Source organism: Ooceraea biroi, chromosome 10, assembly GCF_003672135.1.
Source record: "Ooceraea biroi isolate clonal line C1 chromosome 10, Obir_v5.4, whole genome shotgun sequence".
NCBI lineage: Eukaryota > Metazoa > Arthropoda > Insecta > Hymenoptera > Formicidae > Ooceraea > Ooceraea biroi.
The window spans coordinates 8,968,320-8,984,177 of NC_039515.1; the positions used below are offsets into that span (position 1 = coordinate 8,968,320).

At 41.5% G+C, this 15,858-nt stretch overlaps 4 protein-coding genes across 5 annotated transcripts; 2 read left to right on the plus strand and 2 right to left on the minus strand.

The window, feature by feature from the left end:
- Window positions 1-310: 310 nt before the first annotated feature.
- Window positions 311-2,066, minus strand: LOC105283696. Its single transcript, XM_011346675.3, has 4 exons — window positions 1,643-2,066; window positions 1,172-1,534; window positions 785-1,088; window positions 311-675 (listed from the first exon to the last, which is right to left on the minus strand). The coding sequence occupies exons 1-4, from the start codon at window positions 1,775-1,777 to the stop codon at window positions 419-421; spliced, it is 1,059 nt and encodes a 352-aa protein (XP_011344977.1). The 5' UTR covers window positions 1,778-2,066; the 3' UTR covers window positions 311-418.
- A 287-nt stretch (window positions 2,067-2,353) lies between these two features.
- LOC105283774 (ejaculatory bulb-specific protein 3) lies at window positions 2,354-3,895 on the plus strand. The gene is made up of 3 exons (XM_020033076.2): window positions 2,354-3,297; window positions 3,498-3,562; window positions 3,711-3,895. The coding sequence occupies exons 1-3, from the start codon at window positions 3,089-3,091 to the stop codon at window positions 3,878-3,880; spliced, it is 444 nt and encodes a 147-aa protein (XP_019888635.1). The 5' UTR covers window positions 2,354-3,088; the 3' UTR covers window positions 3,881-3,895.
- A 794-nt stretch (window positions 3,896-4,689) lies between these two features.
- On the plus strand, window positions 4,690-9,990 carry LOC105283697 (peroxisomal targeting signal 1 receptor). Of its 2 annotated transcripts, none has more exons than XM_011346676.3 (8): window positions 4,690-4,914; window positions 6,133-6,514; window positions 6,605-7,025; window positions 7,897-8,407; window positions 8,524-8,692; window positions 8,768-8,925; window positions 9,010-9,177; window positions 9,281-9,990. In XM_011346676.3, the coding sequence occupies exons 2-8, from the start codon at window positions 6,170-6,172 to the stop codon at window positions 9,318-9,320; spliced, it is 1,812 nt and encodes a 603-aa protein (XP_011344978.1). In that variant the 5' UTR covers window positions 4,690-4,914; window positions 6,133-6,169; the 3' UTR covers window positions 9,321-9,990. The 2 variants fall into 2 exon arrangements, with proteins under 2 accessions (XP_011344978.1, XP_011344979.1); XM_011346677.3 differs by lacking the exon at window positions 4,690-4,914 and adding an exon at window positions 4,921-5,342.
- A 575-nt stretch (window positions 9,991-10,565) lies between these two features.
- Window positions 10,566-15,046, minus strand: LOC105283686. Its single transcript, XM_011346653.3, has 3 exons — window positions 11,306-15,046; window positions 11,108-11,222; window positions 10,566-11,028 (listed from the first exon to the last, which is right to left on the minus strand). Exons 1-3 carry the CDS (start codon window positions 14,537-14,539, stop codon window positions 10,847-10,849), a joined length of 3,531 nt encoding a protein of 1,176 aa, XP_011344955.1. The 5' UTR covers window positions 14,540-15,046; the 3' UTR covers window positions 10,566-10,846.
- Window positions 15,047-15,858: the final 812 nt, after the last annotated feature.

Here is a 15,858-nt window from a genome sequence, read left to right on the forward strand (position 1 = left end):
TTTTAAATTTATTAACTCGCAGTTCGAGTATATTGGATTCTTTTTTATATCGATTATCAATATTAAAATTCACAAGAAGCAATCAATATACGAGCACTGGAAGATTTTGTGCTGCCTTTTTAATACAATACAAACGTAATTATATTATATATCGAATATCTTGTAGATATATTTTAACAAGACTGCAATACATCATATATCATCGTTTTGCGTAGTGTGATGGAAGATATATCAGGTTTCTAAAATGCTAAAGGGATGGCAGGATTTGTGGAATTCAGGATTTGCATAACGTGAAAGAGAAATTCAGAGGTTTTTTTCATTCTGCAGTTTATTATAATTTAATTCAATGCTTAACAATCTTAATTTAAGTTGTGCTTATTCGACATATCACCTAACGTAAATTGAGATCGAAAGAGGTTCAACGCTCCGATATTAAGCTCCTGGCATTGGTCTCGGTGGCGTTGTTCTGCCGCGTAATCATGAGGTACTCCTCGGTGATTTCTTCTGGCTGAATCTTATTGAAGTAAGTCTCCCGTTCCTTGTGCACATAGTGCGTATCGTCGAAATTGAAATGCAACCCCAGCACTATATTTAACGCGGAAGTGTCGTACGCGTGACAGCCGGAATACCGATACTGCGGTTTCTTATTGAACCTACAGCCCGCTGATTGCGCACCTACGAATGTAAGGAAGCTTAAACTAAATGCGAGAGGAGTTTCTTCATCAATCTCTGGACTAGAGATTAAGAATTCCGCATCAACGGAGCGTGAATATAAATTAATTACCAATGGGAGAGATACAGTCCCTCGTCAATGCGCACTGGACCCAAGGCAGCATTACACTCTCTCTAATATCCTTAAAATTGCTAATTACCAAGTGTGACGCTCTAATCAGTGGGAGAAAGAAGAAACTCTCGGCGGAGGCATGAAAATACTCGTACATCTTTGGATGCGTCAGAGAGCTGATGGCATGCCTCGTAGGCCAAGTCAGGATCCCGGATTTTGGACAGAGATATTTCGAGATGTCTGACGAGTTCAGACGCACGTTCAAGTCCATATAGATTATACTACCTAGCGTATTTAAAGCTGTCTGCAACATGAAAATATTTACTAGAACTAGTGCGGTACACCTGAAGAAAGATGTTGAGATGCGCAGATCGGAGGCTTACTCACTTGAATAACTAAGGGTCTATAAACATGCAGCGTGTCGTCTTCGACGTGAGCAGGGAACGGGCTTAGATCAAAGTGAATCACATTACATCTGGTAGAGTTACAAGCGAGTCTAACATTTTGTAAAGAATCCTCGTTTAAACCGACACTATAAATCACAATACTATTATTTGGCAAAAAATGGCTGACATTTCTAACGAAGCCATAAACGTATTGCTCATTTCCAGGCCTGATGAGCGACACCACCGTCACATTCTGAGGTTTAAGACTGGCCGGCGTGGTGCTTGCCTGCCCATCCAGACCAAGCAGCGCAAGATATTTGGAATCCGTCACGAGACGTTTCTCCTCAACGTCTTTTAAATTTTCCTGAAAGTAAGATCACGAACTTAATTCAACGGACTTGAGGGTAACGCTGCAACAATGCAGTATGTGACGTCACATTTTTATATAGTGTAAGACATGAATGTCACTTACCTGGAAGCTCCGTAGCTGTTTGTGTGTCTCTGTCACCAGAGTCTGTATGGAAGGTCGCTGATTGCTGAAGGCGACGAAGACAATGCTGCTCCCTGCTATGCAGATCAGCAACAGTAGCAGGCCCTTGATACGCATCGCTCATCGTTTAATAAGATTTGGTGGGCAATCGGACACAGTAATATCGTTATGTTGGTGGGATTATATATCGTTTGCGTACAATAATACGTTACTTAGCGTCGCTCTAGGTTAGACCTCCTCGTCATGGCATATCACGTTACAAAAGGCGGAGCACCGCACAGGGTGCTCGATGCACGAATGTTCAACACGTTTACTTATTGAGCTAATGTTTCACGCAAACTTGTCGGAGAGATCGGCTCGAGAGGACAAACAAATAATTCCTGCGAGCTCGACCAGAGACGACGCGCCATTAAAAACCCGCCGGCTCTGGATATAACAAGCAACGAATAACTGACATAGCGCAGAGGTAATTGGAAAACTTCGTGGCCGATCGTCGATATAACGGACATCATAAAATAGTAATACAGACATATACATATGTATATCGGCCCGAATCGTGCGAGCAAACTCGCAACGTTCAACATCAAACATATCATATAAAAAACATGTCATATCAAACGCTAGTCATTGTTAAATTTTAATTAATTAATTGTTAATTTTTTAAACCTTTTTAATCATAATTATTATCATCATCATTCTCTTTACATTTTGTATTCGCACGCAATTTATGACAGAATTATGGAAATATAAACGGGATGTCCGAATTTATTGCCTATTTATCGACAAAATAAAAACGTTTTATGATTAATTATCGAATAATAATATATATTATGCAAAAATTCCAGGTGGAGATGGAGATAGAGAATAAAGAAAATTATAATGTATTGAATTCACACACATAATTTATGGCAGATTTATGGAAATATATACGGGATGTCTAAATCTCTATCACCTTTGTCGACAAAATAAAAACGATTCGTTTTTATAATTAATTCTCGAATAATAATATGCAAAAATTCTACATGAAGATGGAGAGATAGATAGAGATGGAGAATAAGTCAAATATAATAGAGGCCGTTTGAAAACGTAATATATATGTTCTATAACCCAGGCAGAAATTTGAAGAAGCAAAAATGTAAACAGAGAATACTGCATAGGAATATAAATTAACTCATTACTCATCAGCTATAAAGAAAAAAAAGCATATCAGAATCGTGAGTTTAATTATAAGAATTAATTATAAGAATTATAATTCATACACATCCCACTTATTTATGATATGTATATGACGCGATATCATGACGAAAATCTGAAAAAAGTAAAAAAGTAAAAGTAAAAAATGTCACGGCCGGTTTTCAGCCAGTTTCATATATAAAGAGTGTCGGCTTGACGCGTCCATCACATAGCGTGCTAACATCGATAGTAACGATGGTGAAGCTCATACAAATCGCGCTGGTGGTAGCGATCATGCTAGCGTGCATTTTCGCGAAACCGATAGAGCTGTATTCGGACAAGTATGATTACATTGACATCTGGACGGTCCTCAAAAATAACAGATTGCGACAGCAATATTACCAGTGCTTCACTGGAGATGGTCCATGCACCACAGCTCCTGCCAGACACTTCAAAGGTACGTAGTGTGACAATATCTGTTAAACGTAAACACTTCTTATTTTTGCATGATGATTGTGTGTCGAATAAGTCTGAAAAACAACATAAAAAGAATTATATAAAATTTTCTACCGATAATGCGAGTTGTAACTCGAAGAAAAAAAGCTTTCGTAAACGTAACATTAAATGAACAAAATCTGTAAAATCTTAAATATCAAACATTCAGTATGAAACGAAAAAAGGAAATAAAAGATACAATAATACATATGTTTTATACATATCACATTGAAAGTTATATCATTAAAATTATTGTGTATTTTCAAAATTTAATTATTTATGATTTATGTTATTAAAGGATACTGCACTTTACTGTGATAAAGTGCACATAGAAGAGAGTACATATATTAATTACACAATGCAATATTCTTTATTGTTTCAGATTACTTACCCCATGCTTTTGCAACTCAATGCAAGAGATGCACAGAAAAACAAAAGGAAATGTTTGCTGCAATAGTGGCCTGGTATGTCACGCATTCTCCAAAGGAATGGCAACATCTTGTTAAAAAGCTGGAAGAAAGAGGGAAAAATTTACAAAATAATCCTAAATAATTTTAATTATAACAAATTTTTAATCCTCTTCCTGTTCGTTCTCGTGTAAAACATATAAAATGTATAATTTTTATGTGCTACATTCACATACACACACATCTATATATGCATGTATATAAAAACACATACAATTATTCATACATCCAAATGTATTAAGGAATGCAAAGGGATAACGCTCTTTGATAGTATTTAGTATTTATATATATATATATATATATATATATATATATATATGCTTTACGTACTCTATACATAGCATATTCATCAATTTGCGAACTTGCTTCATATATGTAGAAATATAATAATATACTAGTTATATCGATAATCTATCGTGTCGTATATAATAAAATGTATACATATAATAAAAAATACAAATTTTTATTCATCTCGAAGCTGATATTAAGAGCTTTCTTGACAACAAATTACGAGGCGAACGTAATGAACTCGCGGAGGCCATTACGCTACGCCTGTATCATGCAGGTAGTTCTTCGGAAATATTTATTTGGAGGTTTATTCAAATAAATATATATAAATATATAAAGCGCGCTCACTTCAAATGATACGTTATCTTACGCAGCCTTTCGGAGTATCTCCCGTTCGCGCAACTCGCTTTTTGTCGACCAAAAATACGCGCGAAATCCGCGACCCAAAAGCCGTTGCAATGCATTCCGTAAACTGACTATTCGAATTCGAGAATCGCAATCTGCACTAGCTCTATCGAAACAAGTATCGAAACAATTGAGCGGCGACCAATCAGCGGACGAAAAGAAGAGGCGAAGTGACGGCGGCGCATGCGCGGTAACGCACGACGAGCGAACGCCGCTGTGCAATCGCGAATCGTTGCTACGTAAGTGTATGTGAATAAGCACACGTATTGTGTGTGCGTGTGCATACGTATTTCGTAGGTACAGGACGATTTTTCGGAGTTAATGCGCATGGTGTTCAATGATACTGCGTCCCATGACACTATTGGATCCCCATTAGTGGTGTAACAAGACTACTCTGAAGTCACGCAGCGATATCGCACAGCGAAGGTTAGAATGATCGAACGGAACGTGCCACACGTCTCCGTTTTTTCCTTCCTTTACTTCTTTTTTCTTCGTCTTTACTTCTTTTCATCTGATAATCTTTTAATTGAGACGGCACTATCTCGATTAATCGGAAAAGAAAAAAAAAACAAGAAAGATTCTTTTACACTCACATGAAAGTTAAGAGCAGGTTGTTGACCAATGGATCTTTGCATCTCTGTCGCTCTTGTTTGTCGATCTGTTCCGCGTGCATTCCGACGATCGACAAAATTATTCCAGCTTTTTCTCCCCCTCCTCTCGTCTTATGTAAAATCTGATAGGGTGCAAAGTCCTGAAGTCAAGATTTCGTTTGACTGACAAATGCACGTCATGATAACAGTGTGGTAACAAGTGGTAAAGAACCGTGCGTGCAAGTGCGACGAAACAACTCCAAGGTAATCATCAGTTGTTTTTACGCCGTATAGACTGCGAAAAGAAATGCACCGACGAAACGGTTGACTATTGCGCCAAGCTTCATTAAATGATACATCAGTTTTGAAATTGAGCGCTCACTTCACGGTGCTTACGCGCTCGAACGCTCGATCTTCTATCTTCTCGTCGTGCCATCGATATTCGCTTTGCCTGATGCAAAATCGAAATTTTCCCAATTATTTGATGTCATTGTGAAAACGATGAAACGATGATAACGTTTGACTTTAAATAATTTTTTCATATCATAACCTGCACAGCTTCCTTTTAATCGTGTGTATCAAACCCATCAATGCCGTTCAATAGATAAAAAAAAATTGCATATATATAGGCGTCAAAATTTCGAAAATATTAACAGGTCGAAGACGTGGTATAGGTACAGAGGCATCAAATCGATTAAAAAAAGAGATTACGTTTAAAGGAAATATTTTGTCATTGGCACAATTAATTATAACCCTAAAATTTGTGCTTAATTTTGTGCTCAAGAACCAAAAAAATGGATGACTCGTGTGTTAAATATCTTTATGAAACGTAAAGACATATCGGACAACATTAATTCACTAATGCGTACTTAAAATATGCATTGTCATTTACTAGATAAGAAATATTGTGTCTGTTACATTTTGATAATATCTCGCATAGACGTCACTTATAACTTATTCCAATGCTACAGTTCAGACGTAACCGACATAAGACGCAGAGGTCTTCATATCAAATCAATATGAGTAGGAAGACTGATGTGGTAAATGTTTTCAGTCGTTACAGTGGAAGAAGCCAGTGACAATTTGAAGGGATGGCATTTCACGGATTAGTGGAGGGTGACTGCGGTGGTCCCAGCTCACTGATACATCTCGCGTCGCACTACGTGCGAGACCATGGCTTCAAGGAGGAAGGAATCCATCGGCCGTTCGACTCACAGAACGAACGCCAGACGCCAGACACTGATCAGCTGGTCCAGCAGTTCCTGCAGGAACCGGCATGCCCGCAGACGTTTCGCATGGACAGTCTGCTGCAGGAGATGAGAGAAATCGATAAAACTATCCGTCCGCCGATCACGGCACCTCGCGTTGCCAATGAGCTAGCCGACTTGGATGCAGCCTGGAGCAACGCGTGCTTCAAACCCACCGAGTCACTTCATGTAAATTTACATAACATCTTTAGATTTTTAGAGCATCAAAGGATTAATTAGAGGTTTAATTGGTGATAATTTAATCTTTCAATCTTTCAGGAATTTCGTGCAAATGATAGGACGTGGAGTCTGCCTGTGATACAGTCCGAGGCGAGCCTGCATTTCCCTCCTCACGAGACTCACGAGCTCGGGCTAGATCCCAAATGGGCGGAGGAATATGTGGAGCAAAGGATAGACGCGAACGACGACAAAAGTAACGTTAGACACGAGAATCCGGCGCGTTCGAAGTTGATGAAATTTATGCAACAGGAGACTGATGCTCCAATAGAGAGTGATCAAAAAGCAACCGCCTGTTCGGATTCCACAGTCGATGAATGGATAGAGCATTTTTTCATGGACAAGCCGAAAACGGACGATGGTGTGACCGATAATGCCAGCGATCATGCAGTTTTGAATAAGATGGAGGAGCAGTTGACAGTGGCAGGCTCGTGGATGGACGAATTCGTGAATCCTGCTTTAGGTATATACAAGGGTTGAATAAAAATATGATGGCAATACTTCTATAGTTCTGAAATAACTTTATTATCAGATGTAAAATCACTTACATATCCGCAATGTAATTTCCCCATGTCTACCACCTTCTGTCACTTTGCGGAAGGCGTCATACATCAGCGCGTCCGCTTTTGTTGATGTCCTTGAACAGAATTTCAACAGAACCGCTCTAGCGCGGATGATAATCGCGTCTCTCATGTTCTAACGTTTGCTTCGCAGTAGTTTTTTTGCATTTTGATGAAAAGATTGTAATCGCACGGACTCATCGGGTGAGTATGGCGAATCGTCGGTAGTGATGGCTTCCGGATAGATACCGCGTTCCTTGACAGCTTTGTGCCGAGTTATAGCGAATGTTTCAATATCTGCCATCGCCAACGAAGGAGATCCTTGACAGCTCAGCAGTGTGACGACTCCTCACACTATTATGAAGATTATGATAGGGTTTGTTGCCAACAAGTGTCGTCGCTTTCTGCCGAGTGCTGGATGAAGGTGGTGCTCCAGGAAACCGTTGCACTAACTCGTCTCACAATCCGTTGTCAACTCTAATGAAATCCTATGGCCATCTGACTCACGTCCGTCACGGACAGTGACATGGCAGTATTGCTATTATTTTTTATCCAACCCTTGTATTTGGTTTCTTTGTTAGAAAATGCATACCGCTTCGTATTTATTTATATAAAACACAGGTGACTTTAATAAAATTGATTTCAATTTTTGTTTGATTTTAAACATATTCTTTTACATTTAATTTATCGTCTACTCTTAAGTATAAAAATGATCAAAGTACAAAAAGTGATAAGATAGTAGTGTGATTGACACAGAAATGATCGCTGTTCTAGAAAACAGTCTCGATGATGTCTACGAGTCGACATGGGAACGGTTGAACGAGATGAATACGGCACAATCGGATTACAACGCCACGTTTAACAAAGAATACGAGTTTTGCAAGACGAATCCCATGAAGGACTTGCCAAACGCACTGGCGGAGGGCAAGCGACGGTTAGAGGCAGAAGATCTACCAAGCGCCGTGCTTTGTTTCGAAGCAGCCGTTCAGCAGGATGAAAATAACGTCGAGGCCTGGCTGCTCCTCGGAAAGACGCAGGCTGAGAACGAGCAAGATCCCCTGGCCATCTCCGCTTTAAACCGCTGTTTGTCCCTCGATCCGTCAAACAGCGTTGCGCTTATGACGCTCGCGGCTTCGTACGCGAACGAGTCTTTCCAGAAGCAAGCTTGCCTAACATTGAAGGAATGGTTGCTGAAGAACGAAAAGTACAATCACCTTTCCGTCTCGGAAGCCGCTCTCAAAAACTCTGAGCAACTGCCTCTGGGCATGTCCACCCTGTTATTCGAGTAAGATAATGAGATACCGATAACAAATGGCAGGCCTTCGTGCTATTGATTATTACAATCTGATGTAATAATCTCTCTAACGAGGAAAACTTTTTTTAACGCATCGATTTTTCCAGCCAGGTGTATAACGAAGTCAAGGATTTGTACATTCAGGCCGCGAGAATGAATCCGCGGGACGGCATCGATGCCGACGTGCAGTGCGGGCTAGGTATACTGTTTAACTTGTACAGTGAGTATGATAAAGCCGCAGATTGCTTCCGAGCAGCGTTGCAAGTACGACCTGACGTAAGTGCAATCCTCGTTTGAAATTGAGTTAAATCGATATACGTATTTGTTTGCACTTACGTTTGTTTTCAAAAGGATTCGAGATTGTGGAACAAACTGGGCGCGACTTTGGCTAACGGTCAGCGGTCGGCGGAAGCCATAAACATGTATCATCGTGCCTTGGAACTATCGCCTGGATTCATCAGAGCGCGATACAACCTTGGAGTATCCTGCGTTACTCTCGGCGCGTACAAGTAATATCTTCTTTCTTTCGTATATAATTTTTGCGCTGTAGATAACGGTGCTCGATAATAATGAGGCCTTACAACATTACACAGGGAAGCTGGAGAGCATCTTCTGACAGTTTTGAATCAGCAAGCTGCAGGGATGGGACCGCAAGGTAGCGAAGCATCCCATGGAGCAATGTCCAACTCGATATGGACCACATTAAGATTCGTCGTACTGTTCATGAACAGATACGAGCTGATGAACGACGTAGAAAATAGGTAAGGAGGTCTTGCACGACTAGTATCACTTAATAATTACTAACGCTTAATCGCTTAATTATTATATATTTTTCAAAATCGTGTGATTTCTCATTTTTTTCAGAGACTTGTCGAGGTTGAATAAAGAATTTGAAGTCGCATAAACTAAATGGAATATCGATATAATACATCACACTTATATAAATCGTTTCAGGCAAAGGTAATTCAGTTAAAAAGAATACAAAAATCATGTTTCTCGAACATATTTTAACAGTTCGCAAAGGTTGAAAATATTTGACATAATTGTATATAATGAACATACAAATGAAATGTACATACAAGTGTACAGAATATTGAGCTCTCATTTCTCCATTTCAATTCAAATTGGTATTCAAAGTGGTATTTTTTTTTGTAGCAATTTTAGTTTTAGATTTTTAGAATATGTAGTTAAGAGAAAATATCGTGGTTCTCTTTTATACATGCATATATGTATACCTTAATATATATTTTATATTGGTAATCATTTTTATAGAAATGTTGATATCATTAATTTCAATATTCGTTTTTTCAAAATCTATTAAAGGAATATAAATGCATATTAAATCTATTGCAAACAGTTGCAGAAGTTGTATTACATTTATTTCCATGAAAACTGTATTAATGATTTATGTTTGCTACTATTGTTATATATATATATATATATACTAAATATAATATTAATAAAATTATATCTTTTTTTATATTAATAGCTTTAATCACAATTGTTGTCTATCATTTAAGAAATAAAAACTATATAAAACAAATAGGATGTAATAAAAGGGAAAAGCTGCTTGATATTACGTGTATATTTATCATATTATAATGAATTATAAATATTATATTGATCAATTCTAACAGAATTAGATTTATAATAAAGAGAAATCATTCCTAAAGGCACATCAAAGTTACACGTTTTTGTAACACTCAAAAATGGTTACGTAAAGCTACTCGTTAGGATCAACAGATTTGATAAAAACTATTTTAGTAAAATCCATTTCGCTAAAGACGCATCTTCTGTCCCAGAGGGGAGATGATTTAATAATCAACTGTGCGTCAAGTCTTGGTACAATTCCATTTTCGTTCACAGTATTTCGATACTTGTGTAATAACTTGTAAATATATTGGGTTAATTACGCTAACGTTTCCCCGTACGGAAATAAAAAATATTGCTCTTCGAACTTTTTAACTTCCGTGGATGGTTACCTCGTGTCACTACTTTAAGTTGGTTTTTATTGCATTCGTACTTTTACTCTCTGGGACAGATTTTACATCTTTAGTCATAATATAATATATCTATATAGAACGATTCAACAATGAATTATAGACGAATTCTATTCATTTCAGTATTTGTCTCCGAGTGTTCTCTTTCCTTTTTTTTATATAATAATTGATGGGAGTTACCTATTGTTAAAAATGCGTGCATCAGCACAACTATCGACTAACGAACATCGGCTTAAAGTGACTGTATCAATCAGGAACATATGTCTGAAAGTTTGTAGAAATTGCGAGTACAAGTGCGCATGGAGTAGTCTTCCGTAATATCATTGGTAAAACGTGATATTGGAATTTATCTATTCGTAATTCCTGAATTATCACTTTCCATTATCTAAAAATGTGCTAAATGAATGATACGTGATGATGCCGCCGGCGTTTACAACTTTAAAGTCGTCAACAGTTGCTGCCCGGTCTCCATTATCAACGACTTCACGTGATCCGCGTGCATAATTTGATTACACATTTCGGTGCACCTCTGAAACATTGCCATGTCATCTCTTGGTAAGATGCGATGTAGACTCTTCATAGGCAATGCGTGCGGTAGATAATTAAAAATCTCTGCAAATCCAAGAAAGATAGATCATATTTTATTCTGTTTTATTGCACCGTGTATTGTTAATTGTCACGTTCAATTCACCTTTCATCATCTGTGTGTATAAAAGTTGCAGTTCCTGTTGCGCCGTTGACGTGGCGATCCTGTCCCGCGTTAATTCGATAAGATACTTCCACTCGGTATCCTTCATGTATTTATCCTAAAATGCAAAAGGAAAAGATTGTAAAAGAATATTTAAAAAAAATGGAGCTCAGCATCTCGAGTTACGCAAGTTAGAAATACCTTCGCGTACTGCACCACCGCCTGCGGACAGTTATCCATGAGAATAGTCGTTACTTCCTCCGTATTCTGTATACATAACGTTCTCAGGGACAATCCGCCGTCAATGTTCTGCGTTTCGAGGAACTGCTTTACCTCGTGCAAGCACTCTACCGGTAGGAACTCGCAAGAGAGCACAGATTGCAGTTTGAACAATTCCTTAGGTATAATCTTCTCGGTATCAGACACGTTATTGTAGTTCGCTAGGTCCTTAAAGTCATTCATGTTCAGGATTCTTTGGTAATCTTTGGCATACGGTGGCATCTTGCTGAGATAATTCGGCCGATACCTAGCGAACATAAAGTATTCCTTGTCGTTTTCCCCGCTCTGGTCCTCCTTCGACTCGGTCTTGTAGACCCTCGTTTGAGTTAATTTTCCTAAGTACGAGCGCACCAGCAACTTGAACGCCTCAACAAGCGCGAAGTCCGAGCGTATCTGATTTTTGTTCACGATGGACCACTCAATCATGGTTTTCGAGCTGAAGTAATTGTGCAGATACTTCTCCAGGAAGACCTGCAGGGTGGCAGCCGCGTTATGTCCGTCTCTGCCGACTCGCGATGGTAGGTACTCTAGAAACACTTGTATGATCTGATGCAGCGATAACGTATCCTCGTCTTCTATTATTTGTATCAGGATCTCGGCAAACGTGGTGTTCTTGATCAGCATCAGCGTGCCGGCGAAATCCGAGAAGGTGGGGATCATCGGACTGCGCTTCTTCATCGCGGTCACATCGAAGAGAAGTTCCCAGCGCTCGAGGACGATCCGCTTGATGCAGCGTACCGAGACCGGCTCCAGCGCCTTCTCTGCCTGCTCCTGCTTATCAGCCTGGATGTACAAGAGTGCCAGAGCGAGCTTGACCGTGTCGTCGATCTCGTGTATCAACAGAAGATTTATCAGCTTCTCGGTAGTGTACTCTCTCAGCACCGGGCTGCCGAAGATCAATTTCAACAGGTCTTCCTTCTCCAGCTTGCAGATGATCTCTATGATGTTGTAGCCCTGGAAGAGTGCGTCCGCTTCGGATCCGCTCTTCATCGTGAGCAACGCGTCCGTGAGAAAAGTTAGGAGGCCCGGCGCGTCCTGGCTGGACTTCCTAGATAACACTTCCGACGGTTTCAACCCGGACATTCTGTAATACGGTATACACAGATCCCAATCTGAATCGACTTCCGATCGTATGTAGTAATCTCCGAGCAACGCGCACGACTGATTGTAGAGATTCTTCAGCTTGAGATCGCTCTTGTGCGCGACGTCGTCGGATTGCTCGTTATCCGGACCGTCATAAGACACGTCCTTCGTCAAACGTAACAGGGCGTGCGCCTCGCCCAGCAAGTGTCGGTAAGTGCTCGGACTGGAGGACTTGTGATTCCTTGCTGCGTTCAGGATGTCGAAGTACACGTTTTCCAGTTTGGGTACATTCAGAGAGTACATGGTCCACGAACTGTCGGCTTTGGCCAACAGAACAATATAGTTTTTTGTCGGCAACAGTCTCTGTATCCCCAGGAACGGCCTGAGACCGATCAGGCTGACTGGTTCGCTAACGCTGGGACAAGATGCCCTGACACCGTCCGTATAATTGGATAATCTCGCGATATGATGAGAAAGGCGCAGCGTGTAGGTCTCCAAGCCAGCTTCGGTCAGTGCGTGGAGTACCGTGTGTTCCAAAGCTATGTGATGAACGGGTGCGGTGAAGGGGTAAGTAGTCAGGCACGTTGCGTCCAACGATCCGTTACCCGCCGCCGGGAAATGATACAAGTATCCCTCCTGCGTGGTGCAAACGAAGCAGCTGACGCCTTGCAGGTGCTTGTACCTGTCGGACCTCAACATGGATTTCTTCACGCCAGTGTTATTGCATTCTCTCTTCATGTACAACGGCCGCAAGACCAGGCATCTGAACACCTCCAGAATTCCATCCATCTTTGCGGCATTATTGTTGCCGGTACCGATTTTCAGGCATAACAGGTTTCTTATCATATAATTCTCGGACCAGCCCACATCAGGAGAGGTTGTCTTGATGAAGATTCTCACCTCCGGCGAGTTCAACACGAACGGACTGACCGCGTGACCGGGTCCAACCCGCTCCAGGCTTATTAACGGCAGGCTCACCGTCAACGGCTGCGAGGCGGGATCGACGATCCCCTGTGTAATCAACCTGTGCATCTCGTCCTTCTCGTTGTACACCAAATGCTCCCAGTCTATATAATTTCTGTTGCTTGACTTCATTTTAGCAAGGTCACCTAATTCTAATTTACACCAGGTACTGCCCTTCGTACCTTTATGCTTCTTGTCTTTGGGTTTTGCACTGACCACCGTCAGTTCAGCTTCGTTGTTTTCAGGTGCTACGTACTGACAATCCTGATCTACCGATTTGCACTTGGATCCCTGCAGCGACGCATCTTCCTGTCCTAGGCTGCTGCTGTTCTCCACGAGAGACGAGTCTGTAGATATGGATGTTTTGTCAACAGAGGAGGAATTCGTGGAGGCGACAGAACTCAGCTGATCAATGTCCTCGTACATGGAATTCGTCAGGCGAAAAATGGACAAATTCACGTCATCCAGAATCGCCACGAAGTCCTCGACGATTTCCATGTGCGTGGGCGCGAACGTGAATCCCAGGGACCACGGTCTGGGCTCGAAGTCGATGAACTTCATCTTTGATACCTGCTGCGTCTCTACTTTGAACTCGTGCAGAATAGCGCTGTTGCCTGAAGCCACCAGCAGGTTCCCGGTGCTCTGGCAACAGGCGACCAGGGTGGGCTGCACGCTCAGCGGCAATTCTATCATCTCCAGGCTGTTCAGAGGTCGGTTCAGGCTCGGTGTGACGCGACCCGCGATTCTGGCACGCATCGGCTGGCTCTGGTCCTTCACCATCGCCCAGTTCACGTAAATACGTACAAAATTAGACGCGGCTTTGCCCGCGTGATTATTGCTCGCGTTGTCTCTGAGATATTTTGATTCCAGTGTCACAATGTAGTCACCCCTGGTGCAGTGTACCATTTGATTGATCATGTCCACAGTGGGGAAGACGGTGCGCAGCTTCACGTCCGAGTTCATCAGCTCCCAGACCTCGACGCAGTGCGTCGGCAGCGCCAGCAGGAGCATCTCGCGACCCTGGCTGGCGGCGGTGCAGGTCGCCGTCGGCTCCTCGATCTGGGCGACATTCTGCCCCAGGAAGTTGTGCACCGTTATTACGCGCACCATCTTTGCTTGTTTCCTCGTTAAACCTTATCGCCTAACTTGACACAGCGGCATAGCGGGGATGTGATGCGTATCGCTCTCGCGTTCGTTGCGGCTTCGTTGACGATCGTTAAGCGTCATAACGCTGGGCATTGACGCTCGATGATCCTTTCGTTCGCTCGCGACCGTGTTGGCGGCGCGACGTATTGCACGTATTAATAAGATATGACGCAGTGCGGGGGAGTCGACGCGGGAGCGCCGGTCCTCCGGGTGCACCGCTTCGGATGAACTTGGTGCCGACGGAGTCGCGGATGCGCTCGTTCGCATCCCGTTGCGTCTCGCACGAAGACGCGGAGCGACTGACACTCGCGGCAGCGTCAATGAACACGATCGCGCCGCATGCAACGCGCGTCTCCGACGACCGGCGTCATGCCGGAGCGGTAAAAATCACGGTCCGACGCGCAAGGGGACAAAGCGATGCACTTGAGTGCACTTACGTACTCGTTCTGTTTTTCTGTCATTTGTCCGGAGCAGCGCGCATGCGCGCGATGGCCTTGTCGTATTTGCCGATGATGTAGGAGTGTGAAGATAAGAGATTGCATTGGCGAATGGAGTGAAGTAGGAAACGAAAAGATTCACTTTCATTGGACAAAATAAAGCGCACAGTGTGTGTATGCTTATTCATGTGTATTATTATATGTATATTCATGTGTATGCTTATTCACTGTTGTTTCCGAATAAACTAATTAAAACGTTTGTTGGATCACAGTTTCGCTTAAAAAAGCGAAATTCTATTCAAAAGAAGAGACGAAATTCCATCAGTGGTTTCCCTTCTATGTTATTGAATGATTTAAGGTATAAAGAAATACTGTCACGCCATTTTAGTTCAGGGGCTCGATTCTCTAACTAACTCGCAAGAGAAACGTATGCGCAAACTCAGAGTTACGAGCGCTTGTATTTAAAAACCTATTCTCGAACCTCACATAAGTACACGCATTAAAACGTATACGCAAATTTTCATACGCAATGCTGCGAGTGGTTTTACGTATTCGCATCCTGGTTACGAGCACGTTGCGTGTAATGTTAAAGAATTTTATAAATAAAAATGAATATTATTAATAATATTGTGATTGCACAAGAGGCTGAAGTTGCACATGTCGTCATGCGGAGAAATCGTATAAGACACGTAGCAGCTGATGCATTCAATATAAGCGATGAAAAATTTATAAAATTATTTCGTTTAACAAAACCATTAGTGCGTAATTTAATAAGAGATTTAGCACCATATATGAAACAGAAACAGTGAAAATCTATGTTGGACACTAAAATAAAAGTAAGTAAAA